The 25296-nt window shown below is 40.6% G+C and overlaps 1 protein-coding gene across 2 annotated transcripts in view; it reads right to left on the bottom strand.

Annotated features, from left to right (window-relative positions):
• Window positions 1-24568, bottom strand: part of usp43b (ubiquitin specific peptidase 43b) — an 86591-nt gene extending 62023 nt beyond the window's left edge. The window contains exons 1-3 of one of the 2 annotated variants that reach the window (XM_085403231.1): window positions 23618-24568; window positions 15158-15304; window positions 14551-14664 (exon numbers count right to left, since the gene is read on the bottom strand). In XM_085403231.1, coding sequence (XP_085259357.1) covers window positions 14551-14664; window positions 15158-15304; window positions 23618-24247 — 891 coding nt within the window. In that variant the 5' untranslated portion in view covers window positions 24248-24568. The remainder of the gene's footprint in view (window positions 1-14550; window positions 14665-15157; window positions 15305-23617) is intronic. The other variant, XM_085403233.1, reaches the window with a different exon arrangement.
• Between the last annotated feature and the right edge of the window lie 728 nt (window positions 24569-25296).

Here is a 25296-nt window from a genome sequence, read left to right as displayed (position 1 = left end):
AGAGATTTTGGTTCATATTGACCTGACTTGTTGACTTGTTGGCTGAGAATTTCCCAAAGGTGCCCTATTGGAGTGAGATCAGGTGACTGTGGAGGCCATTTGAGTTTGAACTCATCGTCGTGTTCAGGAAGCAGGTTTGAGATGATTACTTTGTGACATTATCATTATTATCATTATCTTTAATCCAAATTCTGACCCTACCATCTGAATGTTGCAACAGAAATCAAGCCTGTGTGAACAGCTTCTTGTTGCTAGCTGACTGGAATAACACCCGTCATGGTCTTCCGCTGCTGTAGGCAGCATGTCTGATGGTTCAGGATTTGACTTGTTGTGTGTTCAGAGATTCGTCCAATTGTTACGCATACCACAGCTGTAATGCGGGATTATTTGAGCTACTGTTGCCTTTTAATCAGCTCAAAGCACTCTGACCATTCTCTGACCTCATCAAAAAGGTATTTTCAACCAGAGAACTGCTGCTCAATGGATACTTCAAAGTTCAAAGTTAAGTTTTGAATTTACTTTAAAGGCAATTCACTTGCTGGGCCCATGTCCGCATTGTAGGTTTAACAGCATTTTAGTAGGTAAAGGTGATTGGCTTGGACATGAATTGAGCTGCAGTTTGGAGAAGGCCTCGAAGGGGACTGGCAGCATCCCCCAGGCAGATCCTCATGTACTAAATAGGCACATCATCCGACGTGCAAACAGCATAGTGAAAGGCACTTTCCACCCCTCACATGCATTGTTCTCCCTCTTCCCATCTGGCAGTAGTAGTATAGTCTTGTATAATATAGTACTGTATAGTTAGTAATTAGTACCTTTTTATCCCTTAATTTTACCGAAATTTAGCATGTTATTTATTTGTAATTTCTAGTTTTATATCTCTTGGAGATATATCTTTTATATACACCATGAGGGGCTTGGGGTGAAACAGCCTTGTTGTAAGCTGTATGCTCTGTATACTGTTGTATTGACAATAAAGCTCTTGAATCTTGAGAAGTGAAGAAGTAAAAGAAAAAGGGCAGAGAGGATAGGGCACATAAATGATAATGAACAGCTTGTAGAACTGGGGTAACCTATGTAGATGAGAACCGGAAGGAGCATGTTTGCAGGCGTGGTCACGCTCCTGAAATTCTCCAGAAAAACCAAAACAATGAACTACGTGTGAATTAAACTAGCAAATACGTGATATTCTTTCTGATTTTGAAAGACATTATGTAAAATTATGTAAAAGCCACTGTGAGGGAGCTTTGTGTACTTGCTCTGCTAGTCTAAGAACATCATGACAGCAGAACACAGACCTATAAATGGATTTCATCATCATCATCATGATTATCATCATCACCAGATGGTAGAGAACGGGCTTTCAGCAAAAGAAATGAAAGCGACAGAAGGAAAAAATGATGCATCAGACAGACACGGTGACACGAGAACAAGCCAAGATGCAAAGCTGGTCAGAAAGCAGGCTATAATCATGTGGCCTAAAAGGTCTTGGTGTGGTGTAAACACAGTGTCTGAGTGACAGGTGCAGCATATCCACTAACCACGCTGTGAAAGACTAGGTAGTGTTTCTATCTTTCTGTTTGTTTTGCTTTGTGTTTTTAACCATTCAGTGTCATACGAATGAGTCATATTTTTAAAGCAGGTCATGAGCTGACTGTGATGCGTAACACTGAATAGGACATCAGTTTTGACAAAACAGCCCTTGCCCCAATAATTTGACCTCGGCGTGAGTCACAAAAACGAAAGACACTGACTAAGGGCTGCAAAAAGTAGAGCTTGATTAAATAAAAAGTGATAAACGATGAATCCTGGTTTCTCTCCATTTTTTTATCTACTTGTTTTTAGCTTTGTATTTGTGAGCTGAGCACTTTTTCTTCTCAGCAGTTGGTCACCTGTAAAAGGAATATCCCACACTTTAGTATCTGCTGCTGCATTTCTCTGTCTGACTTTAAAGGCCCTGCTGGAATTATACTTCTTGTTTTTAACCAGGTAATGAACTGAAAGATCTTTGTACCAGTGCCTTAAGACACTCACAGGCATAGTGTGTGTTTGAGTGACTGTCTGCATTAAGAGTGAACTTGATCAAGACCGATCCTGTGCACAGGAGCTAACGCTGATCCAACACACACTTTGAAATTATTTAGTTAGTTTATTTTCTTGCAGAGAGAAAGAAAACTGATGAATAGTATGTTCAGTAAAATGAAGGTAAAAATTACTGTACACCAGTGGATGTAATGTAATGTACGTTCATGTCACTGGAAAAAAAGTGATTCATGTCTCTTTGAAGGTATCTCAAACAATGTCATGGTCTCTGTGTCTCCTTGGTGGACCTAGGTTTCAGGCTACATGTTGATTTTAGTTTGTGTCTCTCTCCCCCTCCCTCTCCTCTCTCTCACCTGTCTGCCTCTCTCACCAGCTCAGCTGGGCTCCCGCCCTTGGCCCACGCACCTGCTGTGAATTTACCTGATTACCTGGACTCCTGGGCTATTTAAGCTGAGGGCTCAGAAGGCTTCTTTGCTGGATCGTTGAGTTACTCTTGTCAGTACAGCCACGATAAACCCTGTTTCTCGTGTGATTACTCTGTTTATGCTAACTGCAGTTCTCTTGTGCTTAGGGCCTCGGACTCGTCTGGTACCCCCGATCTGTTTCCCTGGTGTGGAGTGGAGTGAGAGTGAGTGTGCTGAAAACAAATACAAGAGGAGCGAATGAGCGGAGTGTGTTTTGGACCGTTGCAAATCCTTGCCCTGTACACTGTATATACTTTCACGTGGTGTTAATGAACATTTACAATGAAGTGATGCGGAAACATGAAAAGTGTAATGTTTCCAGAAGTTCCCTCCCTGTACTCTGAGAAAACACAATCATGTTGCCACCATTTAGCCTGAAGAACTTGGCGTGGTTGTGATATATTTGATTAGGTTTAAAACATGACAAAGAGAAAATCTCAGGAGTCAAAAGTGGTTACACCCTTTATAAGGATGCTTAAAGCAAATGTAACGACTGAAAATACAGATAAAGTCGGTCCACTGATAAGGCCCCCGCTACTGTTTAAGAATAAACCTGCAGTTAAAGCTGGATGATATAACAGATCTCAATTTTGTTCATGTGGAGCGAGTTACAGAAAAAGGCTTATCCACATTTGGTGAACTGGGTTTACTTGATAATGTCAATAATTTTAGAAGATATTAAAAAATCCCAGAAAATATAACATAGCGTTATTCATCCGAATATGAGCAACAAACATGTCACAGTTACTTTTGTTTAAGTGGAGAAGATAGGTACGTCAAGTCTTTTCTAAAGAGTTTATGGTGTCAATCACCAGTTTCAAGTCTTATTGACTACAGCTGTCATGATCCTGGGCCATGTTGGCCCAGCATTCTTAGTTTCATGTATTTTTGTATTTTGTTCCTTATGTGACTTCCCCTTGTGACTTTTACCCCCTGTGTGCCCCTCTGTGTATCTGTGAGCCCTCGTTTCCCCTCTTGTTTTATTCCCTGTTTTCCCCAGCCCGTTATGTCTGTGCTCTCCCCGTGCTCCCTCTCTCCTCCTGTCTGCGCCTCTGTGTACTTCCTGTTTTACTTTGACAGTCTCCCGTCAGTATGCGTCATGTTGTGTTGCTCCTGCCCTGTCTCGTTACGATTATCTGTGTCAGCTGTGTTCCCCGTGTGCTCCCACCTCCCTCGTTAAACCTCTGTGTATTTATGTTCGCGTCTCCCTCTGTTCAGTGTTGCATTCTCCCTCATTCATGGCCGTGTGTTTCTCTGTGTGCTAGTGTATTGCTTCCCAGTGTAGTTTCTTATCAGTTTGTTTCGCCGTTTCCCTCCAGCAATAAAGCTGTGTTTTGAGTTCATTCCTGCCTCTGTGAGCTTGCGTTTGGGTCCACTTCCTGCCTGCTACACAGCCGAATCATGAAAACAACATGTTTCATTTGTTCATTTCGTTTGCTTCACCTCTTCTCACAGCTGTAAATTACTGTCCCATTTAGAGTCCAAAAGGCCAAATGGGTCAAGGATATGGTGCGACTGATGAGTCTCTATCATATGAGCATGCAGTTTAAGTCAGTTTCTCTTAAGGATGGGCCCCACTAACCAACAGATGATGTCACAGTCTCTGGATCCATCTTTTGTTTACAGTCTATAGCATGAACCCAATGGAGCCAATCGTCACTCACTCTGCCTCACAGCTTTGTTCCTCTCTAAAATAGGAAATGGGCATAAAACAGACAGATGTTAAATCTTAAAACATACAAACAAAACCTCTGGGTGAAAAGGGTTCTTAAGATGAATTCTTCCAACTTTAAGTCGGAGAAGCTGAGAGATAAATTAATTCTAATGAAGGAAGGTCGACCTCCTGAGCTGATGAGGTTTATTATTACCCTCCTGCTTCTGCGGCTGCTGCTGATGATTGTGGTGACACAGATGAGGATAAATGACATGCGCATCAACAGAGCTACACAGGAGACTCTGGTACCCGTTTCATGGCCTTCAAAAACAGCATATACTGTGTTATAAAACAAGTAATGGAGCTTAACTCAATCACATTTTTATTTCTGGATCGACGTTCTTTCTCCAGCGTGGCATATCTTGGTGAGGCTGGATTGATAATTACTGCTTTCCATTCATCTTTACAGGCAGCTTCAATTTAAATCAAGATAACACATTAAAAGTGGACCTGGCGTGACAGGCACACCTCCCTCCTTAAATTATTTCTATCAACTGTTTAAATCATTTCACTCAGCCTCTTTCAGGCAATTGAATTGACACACTCGCTGGAAAACCTCCACTCAGCAAATCTGAATCATTTAAATTGTTGGGGCCGGTGCTGTACGCCAATCAGACCCAGCAGGGTTGTGAATAATGTGTGTGCAAGTCAATCTCTTTATATTAAATAAAGAATCAGTGTGGTCATTTAACTAGATTTCTCTTCAGGTAAGAGGCACTTCACTCGTGGCTCGTGTTTGTAGACCAATCTGTTAGAGTTCAAACAATGACTTTTAAAGCTTTAAATATTTTAGTTTGAATGTAATTAAACCCATCTAACCCCTCCGAGAACTCACAATGACACAAAAGCAAACCCTAACCATGTTTCCTTTCATTTCAAAGCTCTCCACAACCTAATGAGAAAATGTCTTTCTGGGTTGGGCTGCATAGCATGAGAGCAGCTTTTATAGCAATGCCCTTAAACTGTTATTCAAACCACCAGTGATACATTGTTTGGTCTGGAGATGTCAGACAGTTAGAGTTTAGCTGTGTGTCTGCTGCAGTGAGCAAGCTCATGCCTACAAAAGTGTCTCTTTTTGCAAGAATCCAGCCTCTAAGACTGACAGACTGACTACAGCTAGATCAGCTCCTGTGCTGCTTCAGATATCAGTCCCTTATTGTGCTATTCCTTCCTATGACATGCTCAGAACTTAGCTAAACATTGTGGTTTCGGATATACATCATTGTTTTTGAATCATACTGACAGCTACAGTGCAACACAAGGGTTCAAAGATAAGGCCTGGGGGCCAGAATCAGCCCAGTGAGGACTCCACGCCAGGTTTCCTACTGATAAATAGCCCCATTGTAATTCATGCTAGACCAAAGTAATTAAATAACAGATAAACAATTAAATGACAGTCCATTTTTTAAAAACAAGGACATTTTCTATGACTTAACAAAAATGAAAGTCAAAAACTATCATAACTTTTTCTGCAATTTTACATCATGTTGTTTCATTGGTCCAGCCCACGTAGAAATGTGAATTATTAAACATTTTTTGTGTGTCTTTTTTAGATCAATATATCATTGAGTGGAAAGTGTTATGAGCAAAGATTTCTTAGATTTCATACTACATTAGACTGGCAATATACTGGAGTTGAGTGTGTTGTAGTGGTAGAGTTGGAGCAGCAAGGAAAAATGTATTTATTTTGCTCCTTAGCAGTTTAGAGCCACTCATGTATCACTGGCATTACGCTGCAGTGCCGCAGCATGCTTATGCATAGAGCCTGGTCAGTTGGTAAAATGGCCTGCATTTGTATAGTGCTTTTCTAGTCCCTAAGGACCCCAAAGCGCTTCACACTACATTCTAGAGTGAGTTCTAAGTGTATGGCTTCTTTAGCGAGTCATAAATGCACAACAGCTTTAGTACAGACTGCAACATTTAAACCTTTACATGCGCATTAGTTGGGTATGGGGTTGGTGGGGTTCCAAGTTGGAAGTCTGATTTAAGGGGGAGTTCTGACTTGGATCTTGGACATGGAGTGCACCATAAGCCAATCAACACTGATGTGGGTCAAAGATGAGTGAGGAGCTCAGACACTTAGTGGTCATATTTGCACCCTAACCTCCAAGCTGCTCTTCCACCTGGGTAGCTCTGAACCACAGGAAACCATTTCTGCTTGGCAGGACAGACAGTATCAAAGGCTGAGCACAGAGGAAACGCATACACACACGCACCCACAGCACAAAACACACGGGATGCCCAACAAACCCATTCACATCCCAACCCTACCAGAGTGGCGAGCGGCACCGACCGCACACAGGCAACTACTTAGCTGTGGGTTTAACTGTGCACTGCTATAGTAATTGAAAACAACCCAAGTTTGAAACTTGGGCCCACTTCTCGGCTCCTGGCTGGATGTGTCTAATTTCAGTTCACGAGCACTGAGGACGAAAAGCTGAACTACTGGGAATGCACTGAAAAATCAGCCGAGTATCAGACTTGTTGACTGATTATGGCCCAGAAAACGCTGTTCTAGATTCTGCTTAAAACAGATCATTTATTCTGTCATGACTAGATGAGCCTGTTTTTTTAAGCTCTCTTCAGAATCTCCTGTTTTTGTGTTTGCAGCTTTAAATTCACCTGGCTGCCATTGGCCACACACCCCTTTTAGATCAGGGTAATGCCTTTTCCTAGGAGCGATTATTATAGTTGACCAGTATAGCAAGGAAAAAAAACACAGGAGGGTTTGATTCAAAACTGGAAAAGGCATCTTAGAGTTAGCGACAGCAGAAGCGGCTCTAGTGAGTAAATAAAAATAAAGAAAAGCGCAGCTGCTGGTTTGGAATTGAAGAGCAGATCTGCTCCAGTTCATGTTGATTCAGACATAAGCTTCCTGATCTATGAAGAAAGGAAAGAAACAGTCACTTCTCAGATTTTGTGGGTCTATAGACACAAATGAGTCACGCAAATTGGAAGCTGCTGAATATGTCCGACCACTGGCTGAAAATTACTGTAACACAAGGGAGGTGGAGCACTGCAATTTTAGGTGACGCTATGACTTTGTGCGTCTATTTACTGTTTGTGCTCTATAACACTGCCATTACTGATTAAGACTCAGGTGTATTAAATATATTGTTTTAATAAATGCTAGAAATGTTAGAAAATGGTGTCGGCAACATGTAAAATCTGAATTTGATGCCAACCTCACGATTCGACAAAGTTGGTACAGGAGAAGGTTTACCACTGCATTGCATCACCTCTTCTTTTAAAAACTGAGGGAACCAGTTGCTGTCATTTTGAAAAGCAAATGTTTACTCAGTTCTTGCTCAATATTGGATTTCAGTTGTTACATAATACGTCAAATTATAGGCATTTGATAGTTTTGCACTGCAGCCAGCTACTTCAGAACCTGAACTGTTATGCATGTTGTTGTACATAACTCACTTTTTCAGAAAAAGGAATGTTTATACACTGGTCAGGCATCACATTCTGACCACTGACAGGTGACGTGAATAATTTTCTCTTCATCATGGCACCTGTTACTAGGTGGGATATATGAGGTAGCAAGTGAACATTGTGTCCTCAATGTTGGCGTGTTAGAAGAAAGAAAATTGGGCAAGCTTAAGGAAGTTAAATGAGTCTGACAAGCGCTAAACTGTGGAGTGGTCAGTGATGAACCAGCAACAGGACAATGGGCGGTCAAGGCTCACTAATGCACGTGGCGAGCGAAGGCTGGCACCTGCATTATGATCAAACAGATGAGCTACTGTAGCTCAAATTTCTGAAAAAGTTCATTCTGTTTCTGATAGAAAGGTGTCAGAATACAAAGTGTATCACAGTTTGATGTGCATGGGGTGCATAGGTGCAGGACTATCCACGACTGAAAGCACCAACAATGAAGGTGGGCTGGTTTGATGAATAACAGTTTTCTTTTAATGTCACAAGGCTGTGTGTCATTTACCTGAAGAACACCTGGCACCAGGGTGCATTATGGGACTAAGGCAAGCTGCTGAAGGCAGTGTGATGGTTTGGGCGATGTTCTACATGCAAACCTTGGGTCCTGTCTTCCACGAGGATGTTACTTTGACACGCACGACCTACCTAAGCATTGTTACGGATCATATACACCCCATCATGGAAACGGTGCTCCCTGATGGCTGTTGCCACTTTCAGCAAGATAATGCACAAAACAAGGAACACAACAACAAGTTTGAGGTGTTGACTCGGCCTCCAAATTCTCCAGATCTCAATCCAATCGAGCATCTGTGGGATGTGCTGGACAAACAAGTCCAATCCATGGAGGCTCCACCTCACAACTTACAGGACTTAAAGGATCTGTTGCTAACCTCTTAGTGCCAGATACCACAGCACAGGGTCACGGGTCGAGTGGAGTCCATGACGTGACAGGTCACAGCTATTTTGGCAGCAAAAAAGGGAGCAACACAACATTAGGCTGGTGGTCATAATGAAATGCCTGATCGGTGTACATTGGTGGAACAGTGATGTGATGGATAGCATTGTTACCTCGTAGGAGGGTACTGGGTTTATATAGAACATTGGGTCTTTTCTGTGTGGGTTCTCTTCAGGTACTCTGGTTTCCGCTCACAGTCCAAATACATGCTTTTTAATTGGTGGGTGACTCTAAACTGGCTGCAGGTATAAATTGCCCTGCCTCTCACCTATGACAGCTGGGTTAGGCACAAGACACCTTGGCCCATGACCCTGAACTGGATAAGCAGAGGAAAATAAATGGGTAGATAGCTTTGCACATTCACTTTGTATTTATTTTCCTGATAATGACAATTCAGTCTTGGTTCCGTTCGGTCAGGCCTCATTTAACTGTTTATGCAGACATTTTTTTGTCTTGTAGAATTGAAGCAATTTCTCACTTCGTATCCACTGGCTGTCACCGTTCTTTGCCACACTGTTGCAAAGAACTCAGCCTCACCTCACAGGCTGCACAACAAGCGTTTCTTTCTTCCTTCTACTTACAAAGAGACACATTCATGGAGAGAGAGCAAGAGAGAGACAGAGACAGAGAGAGGGAGAGAGAGGTAGGGAGGGAGGGAAGTTCACACTTGCACTGTGTTTCCTAAGAGATAAATGATCAACAAACTAAGAGTGAAAGTGTGTGCCTGAGTCAAAGCCATGGAAAGTCAACAGTGAATGTTAGTATGTGCATAGTTCAACTCTGATTGTGTGCGTGGGGAGGATGTCACCTATGATTACAAAAACAGAAACGCTCCAACTACAAAGCAAAACCAGCACAAGCAGGTCATCAGCAGAGAGGGATAGCGGGGGTTCCCTCGTCCTCTCTTTTCTTTTGGCTCTGGCCCTCCTTCGCTAAATGGTAACTAAGAACAGATGCTTAAAAACAATTAGAAAAAAAAGCCAACGGGCTCCTTGATTTGCAGCAGAAGAGAACGGCGCTTGCAGACTCCTTGGCTGTGAGAAGGAACGTGCATGGACTGGTAAACTGACTGTGACCCTGGATGACTCTCAGCCAGCCACCAGAGCCACAGAAAGCTGACTGGGGAGAACATTAAACAGTGAGGTGAGGCAAACCTCCCCCACAAAAATCATAGACAGAATCATGATCCTGAGTGACTCTTTAAAGTTTTAAAGGAATGTGATTTACACTCTTTCTTGCAGTTGCACTTCTCAGAGTCAGCGAGGCCCTTTCTGCCCCTCACAAAGCTCCTCTGTGGGAGGGGCAGTGATATCAAACTGCATACCACAGCTTTGCTACATATTGTACCTCCTACAGAGATACAATATGTAACAGGTATGAAGGACAAAAGACAAGATAAGGCAAAGAGTAGACTGATTCATGGGAAATAGAATAACTAGAATATCCTTTTCTTTATGTGATACTAAGCATCTGACCACATGTTGTTGTTTTTTACCAGTAAAACTGAAACCCATGACAACCTTGATTTCTGCAAAAAAAGCCTGATAGCAGAAGGCCTGAACAAACAACTCTTATGAGGTTTTCACCTCAGCGCAGAGGCCATAGTGCTGATTACTGCCTCTCTATTTTCTCCTACACCTCCAAGCATATAAATTCATATGCTGCATTTACTACTACAGCACTATACAGCGCTCAAATAATTACTGATAAAAACATGTCAGAGGAGCTTGTTCCAGAGTCTGAAGTCTCTTAGCAGAGATTTTATTTTTTTTAAATTTTGCTTTTGAAAACAACAGAGATATCTATAGTTAACTGGGAAAAAAACAACATAATTTTAAATGCATATTGCTTTTAATACTTGGATTTAAAAAAAATCCTTTGCAGTCAATAACTTCCTGATTTCTAGAACCCATGTGTCATGGTCCTGGGTCCTTTTGACCCAGTCCTTGTGCCTTGTTTCCCTCTTCTATGCCCATGTTCTCTTCCTTGTGTGTCATTCCATGTTCCCTCCCGCCCATCATCCTTATCCTTATCAGCCTGTCATGTCTCTCTCGTCTCCTCTCTCTTTCTCACTCTGTCTCTCATGTTCCCTCACTCCTCCCTGTCTGCCTGTGTCAAGCTCGTTTGATAGTCTTGCGTTCCGTTGTTTCCTGTTTTATTGTGAAAGTCTTGCAACCCTTGTTTAGTGTGTTTAGTTTTGCTCCCCTGGCCTTGTTGTGTCTAATTCGTCTCTGCTGTGTCTCTCATGTGTTTTCTGTTCCCTCATCATTCCCTCTGTATTTAAGCCTCTGTTTCCCTCAGTCCACTATCGTGTTCTCCCTCATTCATGGCTGTGTATTTCATCGTGTGTTTCTCCGTATGTTTAGGTTCCGGATTTGCAGTTTAGTTTAGTTTAATTTTGTATCACCTGCACACCAGCAACAAAGCTGTGTCCTATCCTAAGCTGTCCCATCCTGCCTGCTGCACACAGCCAGCTCATGACACCATGGACATCATTAGCTGCTATGTCTCCTCCCCTGAAATGCAGCTGCTATGATTTGCTGTTTATTTGTGGGTCTCTATAACTTCGGTTTTGTCTTTAGTAACTGAAAAGCTGCTCTACTAGGTAGAGCTGAGTTGACTGACATGGCCATTGCATTGAGAATCTCTTGAGTCGCTTCTGAAGTTTGCTTTGGGTCATCATCACTTTGTACCGTGAAGAGCTGTGTGATCAGCTTTGCAGCATTTGGCTCTTCTGAGCAGGGAGTACAGCCCCACACAATTCATTCAGCTACTTCTATTCGTCACATCATCAATAAAGACTAAGACCAGGTTCCACTGGCAGCCACACATGCTCGTGCCATAACACTGCCTCCCCCATGTTTCACAGTTGATGTGGTGTTTTACCCACCATGTGTTGTTTCTCCATTTGTCCGCACTTTTCTCTTCCCATTCTGGTATAAGTTAATAAGTTGGTTTCATCTGTTGAAATCGTTTTTGTTTGTTTTTTTGTTTTACAAAACAATGCAGGGTTTTTTGTGTGTAATCTGACCTTTCTGTTCTCGAGTGCAACCCTCTATCTCCTATAGACTGCAGCTCCTATTAATGATAGGCCCACATCTTTTAAAGTTTTCCTGACTTAGTTCAATGTTGTGAAGTTGTTTTTCTTAACTATAGGCATATAGGGTATAGGCATCACCACCACCTGGCCATGAAATGGGTTGTTAGTCAGTTTTCCAATTAGTTTTGAGGCTCTGGAAATGGGAGACTGTTTAAAAATGGCACTAATTCCTTACCTGGTGTTAATCCCCTTGAATTAAAGCTTAAAGTCTGCAGTTCAATCACATCTGCATTGTTTGATATAAAATCAAGTATTCAACATGGTAAAACATTTTGGTTACAATATTAAACTAATTTAAGGATGAAGAAAAAACAAATGAGCTTCACATGCTGTTGCAATTTTTCTCTAACTGGATGTAAAGGTGTTGAGCAGGAACACCCCAGTAAACATCCAGCTCCTTTGATCAAATGAATCCTGATGCTGACACCATCATATATCAGGATCAAGGAAAAAGTCAACATGCTTTTTTAAACCTTTATATCCTACAAGCCACACCAGCTGTGCTGAGCAAGGTGTGACAAAATTTTCCCGGGGGGTGCTGCAGGCGCGTAACATACCTTATCAGCAGCTCCAGTCCTAAGATTCTCTCATGCCCCTTGCACACCCAAGTTTACTCAAAGATACAGTCCTGACCCTCCCTCCTTTGGCCTAAAACCTCACCCCATCTTTCACTATAACTCCGAGCTGAGATTACAGCAGGAGGTAAACTCCAGTTAAGAGACATCAGATGGGTCTTTGTGTGATGTAAAAAGAAACAGAAGAAAAAATAATTTAAGGGATTCATCGGGCTGGTCACACAAAAAGGGCAAAGTGAACAGAGCTCCAAATTCTCACAGCTACACTACAGAGAAGACAGGAGAAATGCTATACTTTACAGTGTGGCTTTGGCCTTTTAATGACATGCTGACAGTGCACCTTCTGAAAACAAGGACTTTCCTCCTTTCTAACTGAGAACAAAAGACATCCCAATAAGTACTTGGAAGGTCACTTTGAAATATAATAGGCTACAGATGCTAGCTACCCTGTTAAAAATCAATGATATAACTTCGGTGATTACTTCATTAAAGCACTGTAAGTTGTTACCTTTAAATATTCTTTGATTATTTGTCTAGAAAACATATAAAAGACAAATCTAGTTGCAAAGAGATTAGACATAAAGATACCCAAATTTAGACTGTAACCGTGACTATTACTTCTGTAAAATTTGAAGCCAGTTTAAAGAGGGCATTTGAATTCCAAGGTTGCTACTTGGTTTTAAACTGGATTCTGATGTCGACTGCACTTTTATGTAAACATCTTTTACACTGTACACAAGAGCCATTTTCAGCTTTCGATATTGATGCATTTGCTGTACTGAAACATGTTCTTGGCCACTGCTTGGACAGCTGTTTGTTGTTAAAAGGCTGTTTAACCTCCTGAGGCCCAAATTTTTTCATGGCATGCATTTTTAATTTCTCTTTGCTATTTGGGCTTTTTAGTGTTCGATCCAACACTATAAAGTACAACTGAGTAATGATGTGCAAAACTCTTTATTTGGTGTCTAAACACAACAGCACTTTTCCTGAGTACAAAAACAAAATGAGAAACAATAGTTGTGCCGCTTAGAGCAATAAGGCTCATTTGAAAGCCATTTGAAAGAGCAAACTTTTGTATTGTGGTCTAGACAACCCAAAATGTGATGTCCCCATATGTGGACACCAGATCCTAGGAGGTTAAACTCAAACAAGAAAACAATTCAAAAACAACACTCAAAATTTAACCTGATGATCCAAAATCAGTGAAAGTTGACTAGATGTAGAGACAGCTGCTCGTTAGCAAATCTAGTACTGATGGTGAAATTTGTCCAGATGACGTGTTCGTACCCAAACAAAAATAAACAAGGATCAAAAGTCATATTCTACACAATCTTTTTACAGAGAATACATTTGGACTATAATCTCTAACATTTGCATTTTTAACTAACTTAAACCATATTTTTTCCAGGAAAAGTTTGATTATGAATGCATATTTTGGGCTGTTTCGCTGTTTTACAAATAGTGACTTACTCCCCTACATTGGGCGGCTCTGACTCAGGTGGCAGTGTGGGTCATCTACGAATTGAAATTAGTAGATGTAAAGTTTTTAATCTACAGTCGAAGTATCTTTGACGTGTGAGTGATCAAAGATAAAAAGCACTTAAGCACAGATAAAAGCGCTTTTGAATGTGTCTGTGTGTGACTGGGTGAATGAGACTTGCAATACAAAGTGCTTTGAGTGCTCAAATTGAGTAGAAAGAAACTATATAACTACCATTCATTTATGTATTATAACTCAATTATACGAAACTCATGGAAAAAGGCATATTTCATATCTAAAGCTAATTAACATATAACCTTGGGAGTGTCAGGCTTCTTTATCCCTATCTCACAATCACATGTTGAAACAACACATTAAATTATTGCCTTGAGAAACATGGGGCAGTGAGATGAGTGGATTTATTTGCAATGACTCACCAACAGCACTTCTCATAAATTGGTTATCAGCCCAATAACACTTCAAATAAAGAGGTATATCTATTTCAGAAGTAAAAACATATTTTTAATAATGCATGAAAATTCTGCTTTAATGTCTCACGGCAGAGCAGTTCAAAGTTCTCTTCAAGGGGTATCTGGATGCATCGTGCCTGCAGGCATGGCTTCAGGAGAAGACATGCTGAGAACAAATCAAATTGCCATACTTGTATTCCCTTTGTCCACTGGCAATGCATTAGACACAGGGCAATATTGCAAAGTGCAGATTGCCACATTACATCTGGTGACATGAAAAGCTGCTTTGCAAGACAAATTTCGAAGCTGACCTGTGAAGATGTGACTATGGCGATGTTATCTGTGGAATTATCGAAGCCAGTCGGGACGTTATCAGTGAGGTTAGACTCGCTGGCTTGATAATAAACAACACGAGATATGAGCCACTGGGGGGAAGAGAAGCACATGAGATCTGAATGATGGATGCTCTCTCATTAGCTACACGGCTACAGGCCATGAATAGTATAGATGCATAAACAAAGACCAAATGTACAGTGGAGCGTTTAGGCAACTTACACTACAAACACACTGATTCATAACCCTAATTATATAACTGTGCGTTGAGTTTGATTAACATTGATAAAATTATGACTCCTTAAATATTATTTAAGCTCATGAAATAACAATGCCTGTATAATATATCAAGCCAAAGAAGGAGAAACAGATTATTCATTAAATCACATATTTAGTCACGTATTACTTCTGCATTAGTTAAGCAAGTAGATCATTTATATTAAATTATTACTGATGTGTCTGTAGAGCTGAGATCCAGATGTGACGTATTTTACATACTTTTATGACTTTACGAAGATCATTTCCAAGAGTTTCTATGTAAATTTTGGAAATTAACTGCATACATGCTAACTGCTTCAGTCCTACCTTTCCAGGAGCTTTGGTCTTGTTGTTGTTATTGTGGGAGGCCAGAATGACGTCTTCGTGGACGCGATCCAGAAGCCATAAGAGAAATTCCAGGGCATCGTGCTGGGAATTACCACGAAACTGTGATCCATACTTGGACACTGTAGCCTGAAGAAAAGAAAAGCAGACACAATTTAAGTCTCTTATTTTATTTATTTATTTATTTCAACGGATGGATCGACTTCAGAGAGAAACCTTCATTAAAATAATATCTATTCCATTCACATACTCCCCCATTCTGTTTTGGTTGTTATTTGAGTTTTATAATTTGACAGCCTGTTATATTTAAAGCAGTGTCAGGAGAACCCAAAAAAGTGCCTCGTTAAGATATCCTTTCTACACAAGTTACTCCCACAATATGCGAATCTCTTGGACTGCTTGTTTACTGGTTTTAACAGCCCCAGTGTGTTCGCTGGTATAGCTGAGCCTCCTGAATGGGCAGATGTACCCTGGGCTTCTCCACAGAACGCTGATCAGAGGAATCCCAGAATTGCAAATTTGCACTAACGCACTTCACGCTTCCCTCGTCTCAGCCCAGCCCACGCTTTGACTTAAGAATGTGCAAAATCTGCCTTTTGTGTAATACTTAAAAAAACATGCTTTCTAGTAAAAGTTTAGCCAATCTGCATTTATCATCTACCCACCTTGTTGTCTAATTTAACTAAAATTTCAAGATTTTCATATCAAACAAGAGGTGCGGATAACATTTTGCTTAAAAGCAGGTTGAAGACTGCATCAACTCAAGTACAGTTTAATGTCACTTCACATGTGAATTGCACACAACTCAGTTAGGCAAAGAATTTGCTTCGTGAACTGCAGCTGGCAGCCCGGAGAAGCAGAGGCTGTGATGAGAGATCATTGCAGAGGGAACAAAAGACTGACACTAATATGTGATATGCCTCTTAAAGCTATTACACCCCAACGTGATGTAGGGTGTCTGCCTAAGCTGGAGGATTGGGAGTCGAGAGCTACCATTTCAGTTCTTTAATAAATGGGTAGATATGCTGAATTTAAAAAAACAAAACAAAAAACAGCTAAACCAGCCCTGAAGTGTCCTTGTGCAAAAGCAAGTAAATGAATTTTGCTTCAGCTCGCAATATAAAAGGTGCAGTTGTGCTGGGCAGCTGTCCAGCCTGACTGTGTGCAGCTGTTTGTTAGGAGGATAGAGGAATAGATGTGGAGCTGGGACTGCCTCTTCAAAGTAATTACTGAAATGTGGACAGGAGCAAAAAGTGAACATAAAAATTCATAAACATAAAAAATGCTGGCATAATCTCGGCTGAGCAATAAGGTTCTCTAATCTTGTCTTCTGATCTTGTCATGAAAGTGAAGTTTCCCTTGCCTCATGCATCTCGAGGAAGCAAAAAGTGAAGAGTTTTGTCACTGCAATAGCTACAAGATACGGCAGTCGGAAGAGACACCACAGTTAATGAATACAGAGCTGCTATTTTTAGCTGAAACAACTGGAAATCCACGCCTCTGTTGACCAACATTTCCATTATGTTAACCCTGTGAGGACCCTGACACTTTCAACAGTTTATGATTCACCCGGCCTCCTTCTGTGAAAATGCTCAGATAACATTAGCTCTATAGTACACAGTCTTTGTTCTTGGTAGCGTATATCAATATAATCTAAAAATATATAGTATCAATCCATTCACTGTTATTCCATTTGCTATCCCACATCTGAGTCTGGAAGACTTCTGGAGAAGCCAAGACCCATCTTAGGCCACCTCCTCAGCCTCTTCTGGAGGCATTCTCAAGGTCAGCTGAGACATGAAATCTCTCCTCATTTAGGAGGCGTCCCCGTCAGCTGACACAACAGTGTCAACTCGCTTCAAAGCCTATGCTGTCAGAACATTATTGAGAATTTTTAGCTTTTAAAATTAATCACGAGCCAAGTCATTTGTGAGGTCATAAAACAATAAAACTGAAGCATCTGAACAGACTCTTTTTCAGAATCAGAATACTTTAATAATCCCTGAGGAAAATATATATGAAATTATGTATGTTTTTGCAAATATTGCGGGCCTCACTCACTATGTGTTCATACACCACACTTAAATTATTACTTGTTATTTTCCCTGGCTCTCTTCCACACTATGTCGCTTGTCTTGTGTTCCTCATCTCACCCCCCACCAATCACGACAGATGGCTGCCGCCCCCTGAGCCTGGTTCTTTCCGACGTTCCTTCCTGGAAAAAAGGGATTTTTTCCTTCCCACTGTCACCAAGTGCTTGCTCACAGGGGGATTTCTCTGTGTTGTTGTAGGGGCTCTATCCTACAATACAAGGAGCCTTGAGTTGATGCTATGTAAATAAAGCGGAATTGAATTGAATTGAATTGAATTGAATTGAAGATAACACCTGGAAGCTACTGTGTATGTGATATCACCATGTTCATGTTGCCACTGGAGCATCACACTAATTCCCTTCCAGGACTGTCATTAAGTACCTTATAATTTTTGGACTTAGAGGTCTTATTCTGCAAAAAGAAACCCCAAAACCAATTGCCAGTTGGGGTTTATTTTTGTTTAGGGAAGGATTGTGACTTTTTTTTTAATTGGACCTTTCACACTGTTAATTGTGTATCAAAAACTGGAAGTTCTGAAGGCAAACTTCTTCCAAGTGTGGTCTTTTTTTTTTAAAATCAAAACTATGATGCTGCTACACGAACTATCAACATAATATGAGATTGTGCAGAAGCTACATATTTTATTATGGTAGACTATGGTGACTTCTAATCAGAGCTATTTGCAGAGTCAGACCATGAACACTGGGTTATGGGTAAAGTGACACTGGCAGTGATGGCTTATTTTTACCAGTATAGATGGTGTACCTTTACTATGAAAAGTCTTAGGCATGTACCAGTGTTTGAAATAAACCCTCTGCAGTCTCAAATATGTGTCTTGTAAGATCTAAACAGACTTTACATTCGGTCCAACAGCCCAGCCTAGGATCGCACTATCATACCTTACAGAATGAGACCAATCAGGGGAAAATCAGTCTAGTAATAGGGCTGCTCGATTATGGCAAAAATGATAATCACGATTATTTTCACTGAAATTGAGATCACGATTATTTGACGATATTTATTTCGTCCGCCAGAGCTTATATTATTTTTTTTTACATGCTGTAGTGCCATTTGTGGGAGCATTTCAAGTTGCTATACATCAATACAACTGTTATAGCCCATATTTTAATAATGTGTATGCATTAAGTCCATAGTAACTACATTAATTGCAAAAAAGTGCAATAAACTACAAAAAAATTGAAAATCGTTTTTGTTTTTACATATATTTCTACTTGGAGAAATTTAAGAGGTTTATCCCTCAAAACTTTAAATACAAAAAAGTTGCAAAAAATAGTTTACAACAACAGGAAATTTATTTTGAGTGTCTTCATAGTTTTATTTTTGGAGATACAGCAATTTTTATATACTGCAGGAAAAACAAAAAAACAATCCTATGATGCAAATTTGCAAAGAATGTGCATGTGCATCAAAATAAACTATTTCCAGCAGTGCAATTCTAAGGCCTACAAGTAAAAAACTAAATTTTCCGCAAAAATGACGTCACTTGCGATAGTTCACGTTGACGTCTTTTTCAATGTGGGAAGTGTTAAGAACAGCTGATCGGATCGGCAAAGTGTTTCTGGAATATTATGTTTTTGTTCCTGCAAGCTCTTTTTATGCAATTTTTGCAAAGCTATATGTGGAAGGAAACCGTGACCGAGGACAAGCTGATGGCATAAGAAGTAAGTACAACTCCTCTGGTTTCATATGGAAAAAAATTTATTGTGCTAGCTTAGCGTTCAGGTTCTACAGGGATTTAAAAATAGTTACACAAAACGAGCATGCTGCTCTGACCGGCTTTAAAGGTTTAACAATAACAATGTATTGAATAATGACTTTAAAAAATAATATAAAATAGTGTGCAAATACTGATAACAGTGCAAATGTTTGCAATATAAGAAATAAATGAAAAATGTGAACTTTGCAGTGTTGCTCTGTGGTGCAGCTACGACACCATAGCAAAGTTTACACACGGTGTCTACTTGATCCACGTCTGACTCCGCGAAGCCATAATGTTTCCACACCACTTAAGTTTTTTTTTTTTTTTACCTCTCTTTTCAACCAACGGCAGACCACTCCTCTCCAAATAACTTCTGCTTAGCTTTCCGAGCTTCCCTCGGGTCCTCTTAATTGTTGTGACGGTGTTCGAAATGCAGAGCAGTGCGCTTGATTTGCCACATGGAGCAGCGCGAGAGTAAAGCATGAGGGAGGGGCTAATAATCGGCTCAGTCATTTTTAATGATCGTTGAAAGCCCAGATCATAATCGTGATTAAAATTCGATTAATTGAGCAGCCCTAGTACAGCAGTCGTTTACAGCCGGGGAACAAGCCTGAGGCATTCAGGCTCGTTTTGAAGAAATGCTTTGACATTAACTGTGAACCATGACCTGCGGTAACCTAAAGCTTTTGTGCAGCTAGTCATTACAGCAAAGTAATAACAGTAATTACCATCAGCCCTCTGAAGGTGGCAATTGTGTCAGTGATATAATTAAGGCTGTGGAAAAGGCCATGTTTTTGTTTTTTGTTGTTTTGGTGTCTCTGATATAATGATAACAAGCCACTGTATTTAGACAAAGTTAAATATTTATGCAGTTCATCCATCATCAGTTAACTATTTACTTTTTTTTAAGTTCAGCTTTATATTTCATCCATTTCCACTTAGCTATTTAAACATTCAACCTATGATTTCAGGCGCTTGTTAAAATTATTATTGTTCCTTTTTAACCATTGGTGATATAACTCTCGGTGCTTACTTCATAGTTTTTTGCCCTCCAAATATTTATGAAGCAATAATATTCAATAATATGCAACAAAAATATATAAAATCAAAGGCGTATTTATTCATATAATTAATCATTAACCAATTAAAAATATGCTTGGTATGTATATATGTATATATATATATATATATATATATATATATATATATATATATATATATATATATATATATACATAGTAAGATTCCATTAAATTGAACATTTTGTATTTATGTAACAATATTACATGGAAAACTTAAATGTAATCAAATGAATTATTAAAATATTTTTTTGTGTATTTTTGATTCAGTTAAAATAGCAACAACCTCACAACCAGTTACTTGTAACGCGCATTACTTTTCTTCAAGTAACGAGTAAAGTAAGGGATTACTATTGCAAAAACGGTAATTAGATTACCGTTAGTTTCCCGTAGGAACGCTGCGTTACTGAGTTACTAAAACCGAGATTTTTTGCGAGAATGTCTCATGACAGTGACATAAGCAAGTGTGGCAACATCTGTGTGCAGATCAACAATGGATAATATATCAAGTGCGGTAGAGAGTACAAGCGTGCAGCGTTTAAAGCGTGGAAGTACTGACCTTACTTTAAGTTTGATTTTACATAATATACATATTTTATGTGCTGGAATGTGCAGAAAATAGGTTTAAATATTAAACAAATTTCTTCCAGTCAGAAGAAGAAGAAGAAGAAGACGAAGAAATGCATATAATTAAATTTTTGCTTGATGCATAAAGTTAAAAGATTAAAACTAATAAAACAAGTTTTAAAAAAGGACTTTTCCATTTGATTACATTTTGTATGATGGATTATGTAGAAAAAGTAGAATTTGGCTGAAAGATCTATCGCTTTATCACCTATTCGGGTTGTAAATCGTGTTTTTAAAAAGTAACTAAGTAACTAAGTAATTAATTACTTTTGAAAATAAGTGATCAGTAAAGTAACAGGATTACTTTTTTGGGGGAAGTAATCAGTAATTAGTTACTGATTACTTTTTTCAAGTAACTTGACCAACACTGCTCACAACACTATGACCATTATCACTATCACTGCAGTCTAATGTAGATCTCTTTGTGAGTCATGTTCTGCACCCTGCAGCATAGATAATTGTGCAAACCTTAACATGGAGCTCGTAATTACTCACACATACCTGTGACAAAGACCCACTTTCACCACAGCATATGCTTCCCAAACCGGCCTATCAATACACGCCGCTAGGAGGATTCCCGTCCAGCCGTCGCGCCTGCTCACCCTAACTCCCAAACTCCCTTCTTTCTCAGGCCTCTCATGTTATGGAAACCAGTAAACTGGCTGTTGAGTAATTGTTTGAGTTTCAGGCTCCGTTCCTATCTAGGCCCCTCTGTGCAAACACACCACCCTGTTGGGGGGGCGACGATGAACAGATCAAAACAACACATCTGCTCACAGGTTGAAGAAACTCGGCACCTCAGCCGCAATGTGAGAGACACGTCAGTGGGAGCCGAAGCCTTGGACACACTGCCAGTGCTGGTGTTATCACAAAGCAACCCAGAGGTACTTAATCTTTTTTTTTTCTGGTTTTTTTGCAAATACTTATAAAAGCTGCCTCCCTCCTTCTACCTGTGCTGTCCTATAAGCCAGGTGGTACTGGAATGTAGCACAAAGCTTGTTTTTCCTCCACAGCAGGACTGGAACAGACCTCTGCTGAGTCATTAACTGTAAAGATCTGCTGATCAAACCAGGATGATTCGACATTTACACCACCAGCAGCATCATTACTTAAAATATAAAGTGCGGCACTATAAATTCTACCTAGGGTCCTTTTCAAAATGAGAACCCTTTCCAAGCCTGGCCTTTTATCTTTTCTTATAAAAGTCAATTTGATATGAAGATGGGTACTGTGGTTTGTCCTCTTCTGACAAAAGACGAAACTTTCAGATACCAGTAAAGAAAGATAATCAACTTAAAAAACGACTAGATTAATAGAGCTACTAAAGCAAAGCTTAGTCCTTTGTGGAGAATTGTTTATTATTGGTTTGTGCTGTCTGGAGTTCCTGCAACTGGGAGCTAATTTAGCCTCTTAGAAACAGGCCTCAGAGCTATCTGATCATTTTATAATGCCTCCCTTCAGGCAGCTGTGGTATTACTCAACAGGCAATTTCAGAAAACCCAGACAGCACGAACTCTGGACCTCCTATGGTCACAAACCACAGCCAAGAAATCCAGTGTGTGTGTGTGTGTGTGTGTGTGTGTGTGTGTGTGTGTGTTTGTCTGTTTATAGCAGGAAACATCTCATCACATATAAAGAAGAGGGGTTTTTTTCTTTTTCTTTTAATCTTGGCAAGATGTTTCTGTGCTCTCCTCTTATTGTTTTAGTAATAAAATGTGATATCAGAGTCTCCCGAGATCAGAAGGAAATGAAAGTGTGGGATCGAAAAATTATTGGCAGCATCAATGATGGGGGACTTTTTCGGAGAGAACAACAAATGGGACAGCAAAAGAGTCAAGACAAAAAAAAAAAAACCTCCGTGATGATCAACACTCCGTTTATAGGCTGCGAAATCCTGATAATCTGGCTATCTGGCTTTCAGGTAAACCTTCCGCTTCTCTGTAACCACAATGAGGTGTGACAAAAAATCATGCACGTGTCTGTGCTGCAGGGGTCAAGATCTTTCAGCAGTCATCTTCACAGAGTAATTAGCATTTCCAAGAATAGATCCATTGTGAGTCTCTTTGTTCGCCGCTCCAATATTATCTACTTCTTGCATTGAGCTAAGGCTCAGAGAAATCCAGAGCAAAGAAGAGCTTCAGGCAGATAAAGTACAGTTGCATTTCCCCTCCTATCTTCAGCATGGGTAGAGTAGGAAAAGCCTGAGGGTCTCCTGATAGTGCTCACTGTCCCTGATCCTCAAGGAAGAAAGTCTCTTAAGTGTAAAGTAAATCATCTCTTTCTGGTGCTCACTTTGCATCACAACTTTTTCACCTACTATAAATAAATACTGTAAAATAGAGGTGACCAAGTCAGGTAAATCTAAACGATTTTTCCCTTAACCTCTTCTAACCCAGTGCTCATAAAATAATGCGAGCAGAGTGAACCTTTTTAAAGTTTTTGTTAGTAGTATCCATCAAGTCTTCATGTGCAAACCCAGCAACAGCATGAGAGCCAGGCACCTGCTCACCTTGTGCCCTCAGACTGCTGCAACTCTGAGCACCAGTGTCATTATCACCTGTCAGGGAAACCCTGGAGTGTCAGGGCAAAGCACTGCGCCCTTGTTGTTGACCATGGCAGAGGAGTTGGTGCTGTGCTATTATACAAAATGATAATCATCTGAACAGGACACTGAGAATAATCATAGTGGTGTTAAAGGCATACTGTCTGAATAACATGTGATTATGTGTGTCTAAACAGAACACCTGTACTTACCAAGGAGCTAATAATGCAGTAACTAACTGGTTGCTACAGTGCCCTTTTTAATACTGTTTCCAGTACCTTTCATTTTGTGCCTATGTGTGCCTTTCACGTTAGACAACTCACAACCACCTGCAGACTAAATTCGGGGTGGTGGTGGTGGTGGTGTGGGGGGGCGGTGTACCTTGAAATCCACAGACAGCTGAGGGGTGTACTCCAGAGTCCAGAGGGCTCTGACAAGTGACGCCAAGTGCTCCGTGACTTCTCCCCTGACATGCCTCGTCCCGTCGCTTTTCACCACCCCGTTCATTCTGGTTTGGCTCATGTCCATCTTGTATCGCTCCAGTCCCAGATACTCCGCGAGCAGGTCGGTGTTGCTCAAACACTGGACCACGGCGTTCATGAAACAGGTGTTGCCGTGGTTTTTCAGTCCCAGCACACCTGGGATTTTGTCTCCGTATTGGTAAAGTAGTTTCTCTCTGCCGGTGCACAGAGAAGACGACGTGCTCGAAGTGTTTTTCACTACCCGATCCCGAACTACTTGTACATCCTCTCTGATTATTCCTGAGCTGGCGCTGAGGGTGCAAGGTGCGCCATTCCGAAACCCTCCATCATCATCCTCCGCGTCCTGCGCGTCAGCGTCTCCAAAGTGGGTGAAAGTGCCCAAAGTTTTGATAATTCTGTTCATAAAACTCCCCACAGACTTTAACGATTTTTTGCGGAAAAGCTTCCCAGATTTCGGCTTCTTCTCTTTGCGCTTCTCCTCCTTCGATGTCAGCATTTCCTCCTTGTTGGCTCTGCTCTGTTTCTCCATGACAGTACCTCTACTCCCGTGCCGAGCTATTCTGAGACTGATAATTGTAGGAATTCCGATTCCGGTCTGTCACTCCTCTGCCAGCGTCCCTTGTCCGGATAGCAGAGGGGAAAGCGCACGGGGGTGCCACCATCGCGGAGGAGCCAAGAGACACAACAGCACACTGTTATTCCACCGCGCTCTGACTTAAAACCTCCCTCGTCCATCCCAACACTTACTGAAGACGTTCATTATCATCCCGACACCGCTGTCACAAACAGCATCTCGTCATGGCCGGGACAATGCGAGCCGCTGCGCCGTCCAGTTGCAGCACTGCGCGCTCCTCTCCCACTGCACCCATTCGCCTTCATAAGAAGGCTTATGATTGTGTAGCTGCCCCCTCCCACTTTCCTCACACACGAATGACCTAAGAGAGCCCTGTATATAGCTTGATTTGTGGTCATACAGGCCGGTCATTTAAAATCCTGAATACAAATAAAATATTATGAACGTGATGCACTTCTAAAGTCAAAACAAATTCGGTAGAAAATCACCCCAATGATGTTATAAGATTAATACAGTTGCATTGGATAAGCATTTAGATCCAAATATAAATATACGTTTAACCTTTAAAAGCAGCTCAAGGCAGGGGAGAGCAGTGTGTCACGATTTCTGAGATCAATCATCATCAATTTTGCAAATTATGAACAGATCTTAATGACCATTAAATCACTGTTTTGCGTTCCACAACAAATACACACCTCTCAGCTTTTTTCATGGATCCTGAAACAGTTTTTTGGAAAAACAGACCTGGAACGTAAATGTGTCCGTCTCTAAGGCACTTCCAGTCAGTTTCTGTTCTTTAAATGTGCTACAGGCTATAAATAACATATAACATGATGTGACAGTCAACACAAAAAGGTTCAGACATTTTTCATAGTCCACAGTGGTGTTAGGTACATTTTTTCATTTCCAAAGAAAAAAAATATTTAACACAATTCAGTTGGATGTATACTGAACACTGAGGGTAGAAACAAAGTATCGATCCTGTCACACTAGTATTGATCCAA

The sequence above is a fragment of the Rhamphochromis longiceps genome, linkage group LG4 (assembly GCF_057381845.1).
Source record: "Rhamphochromis longiceps isolate RC_006_pf linkage group LG4, R_longiceps_female_GT1.1, whole genome shotgun sequence".
In the NCBI taxonomy this organism is placed as follows: domain Eukaryota; kingdom Metazoa; phylum Chordata; class Actinopteri; order Cichliformes; family Cichlidae; genus Rhamphochromis; species Rhamphochromis longiceps.
Note: the sequence above shows the minus strand (reverse complement) of the source record. Positions and strands in the feature narration are given on the sequence as shown.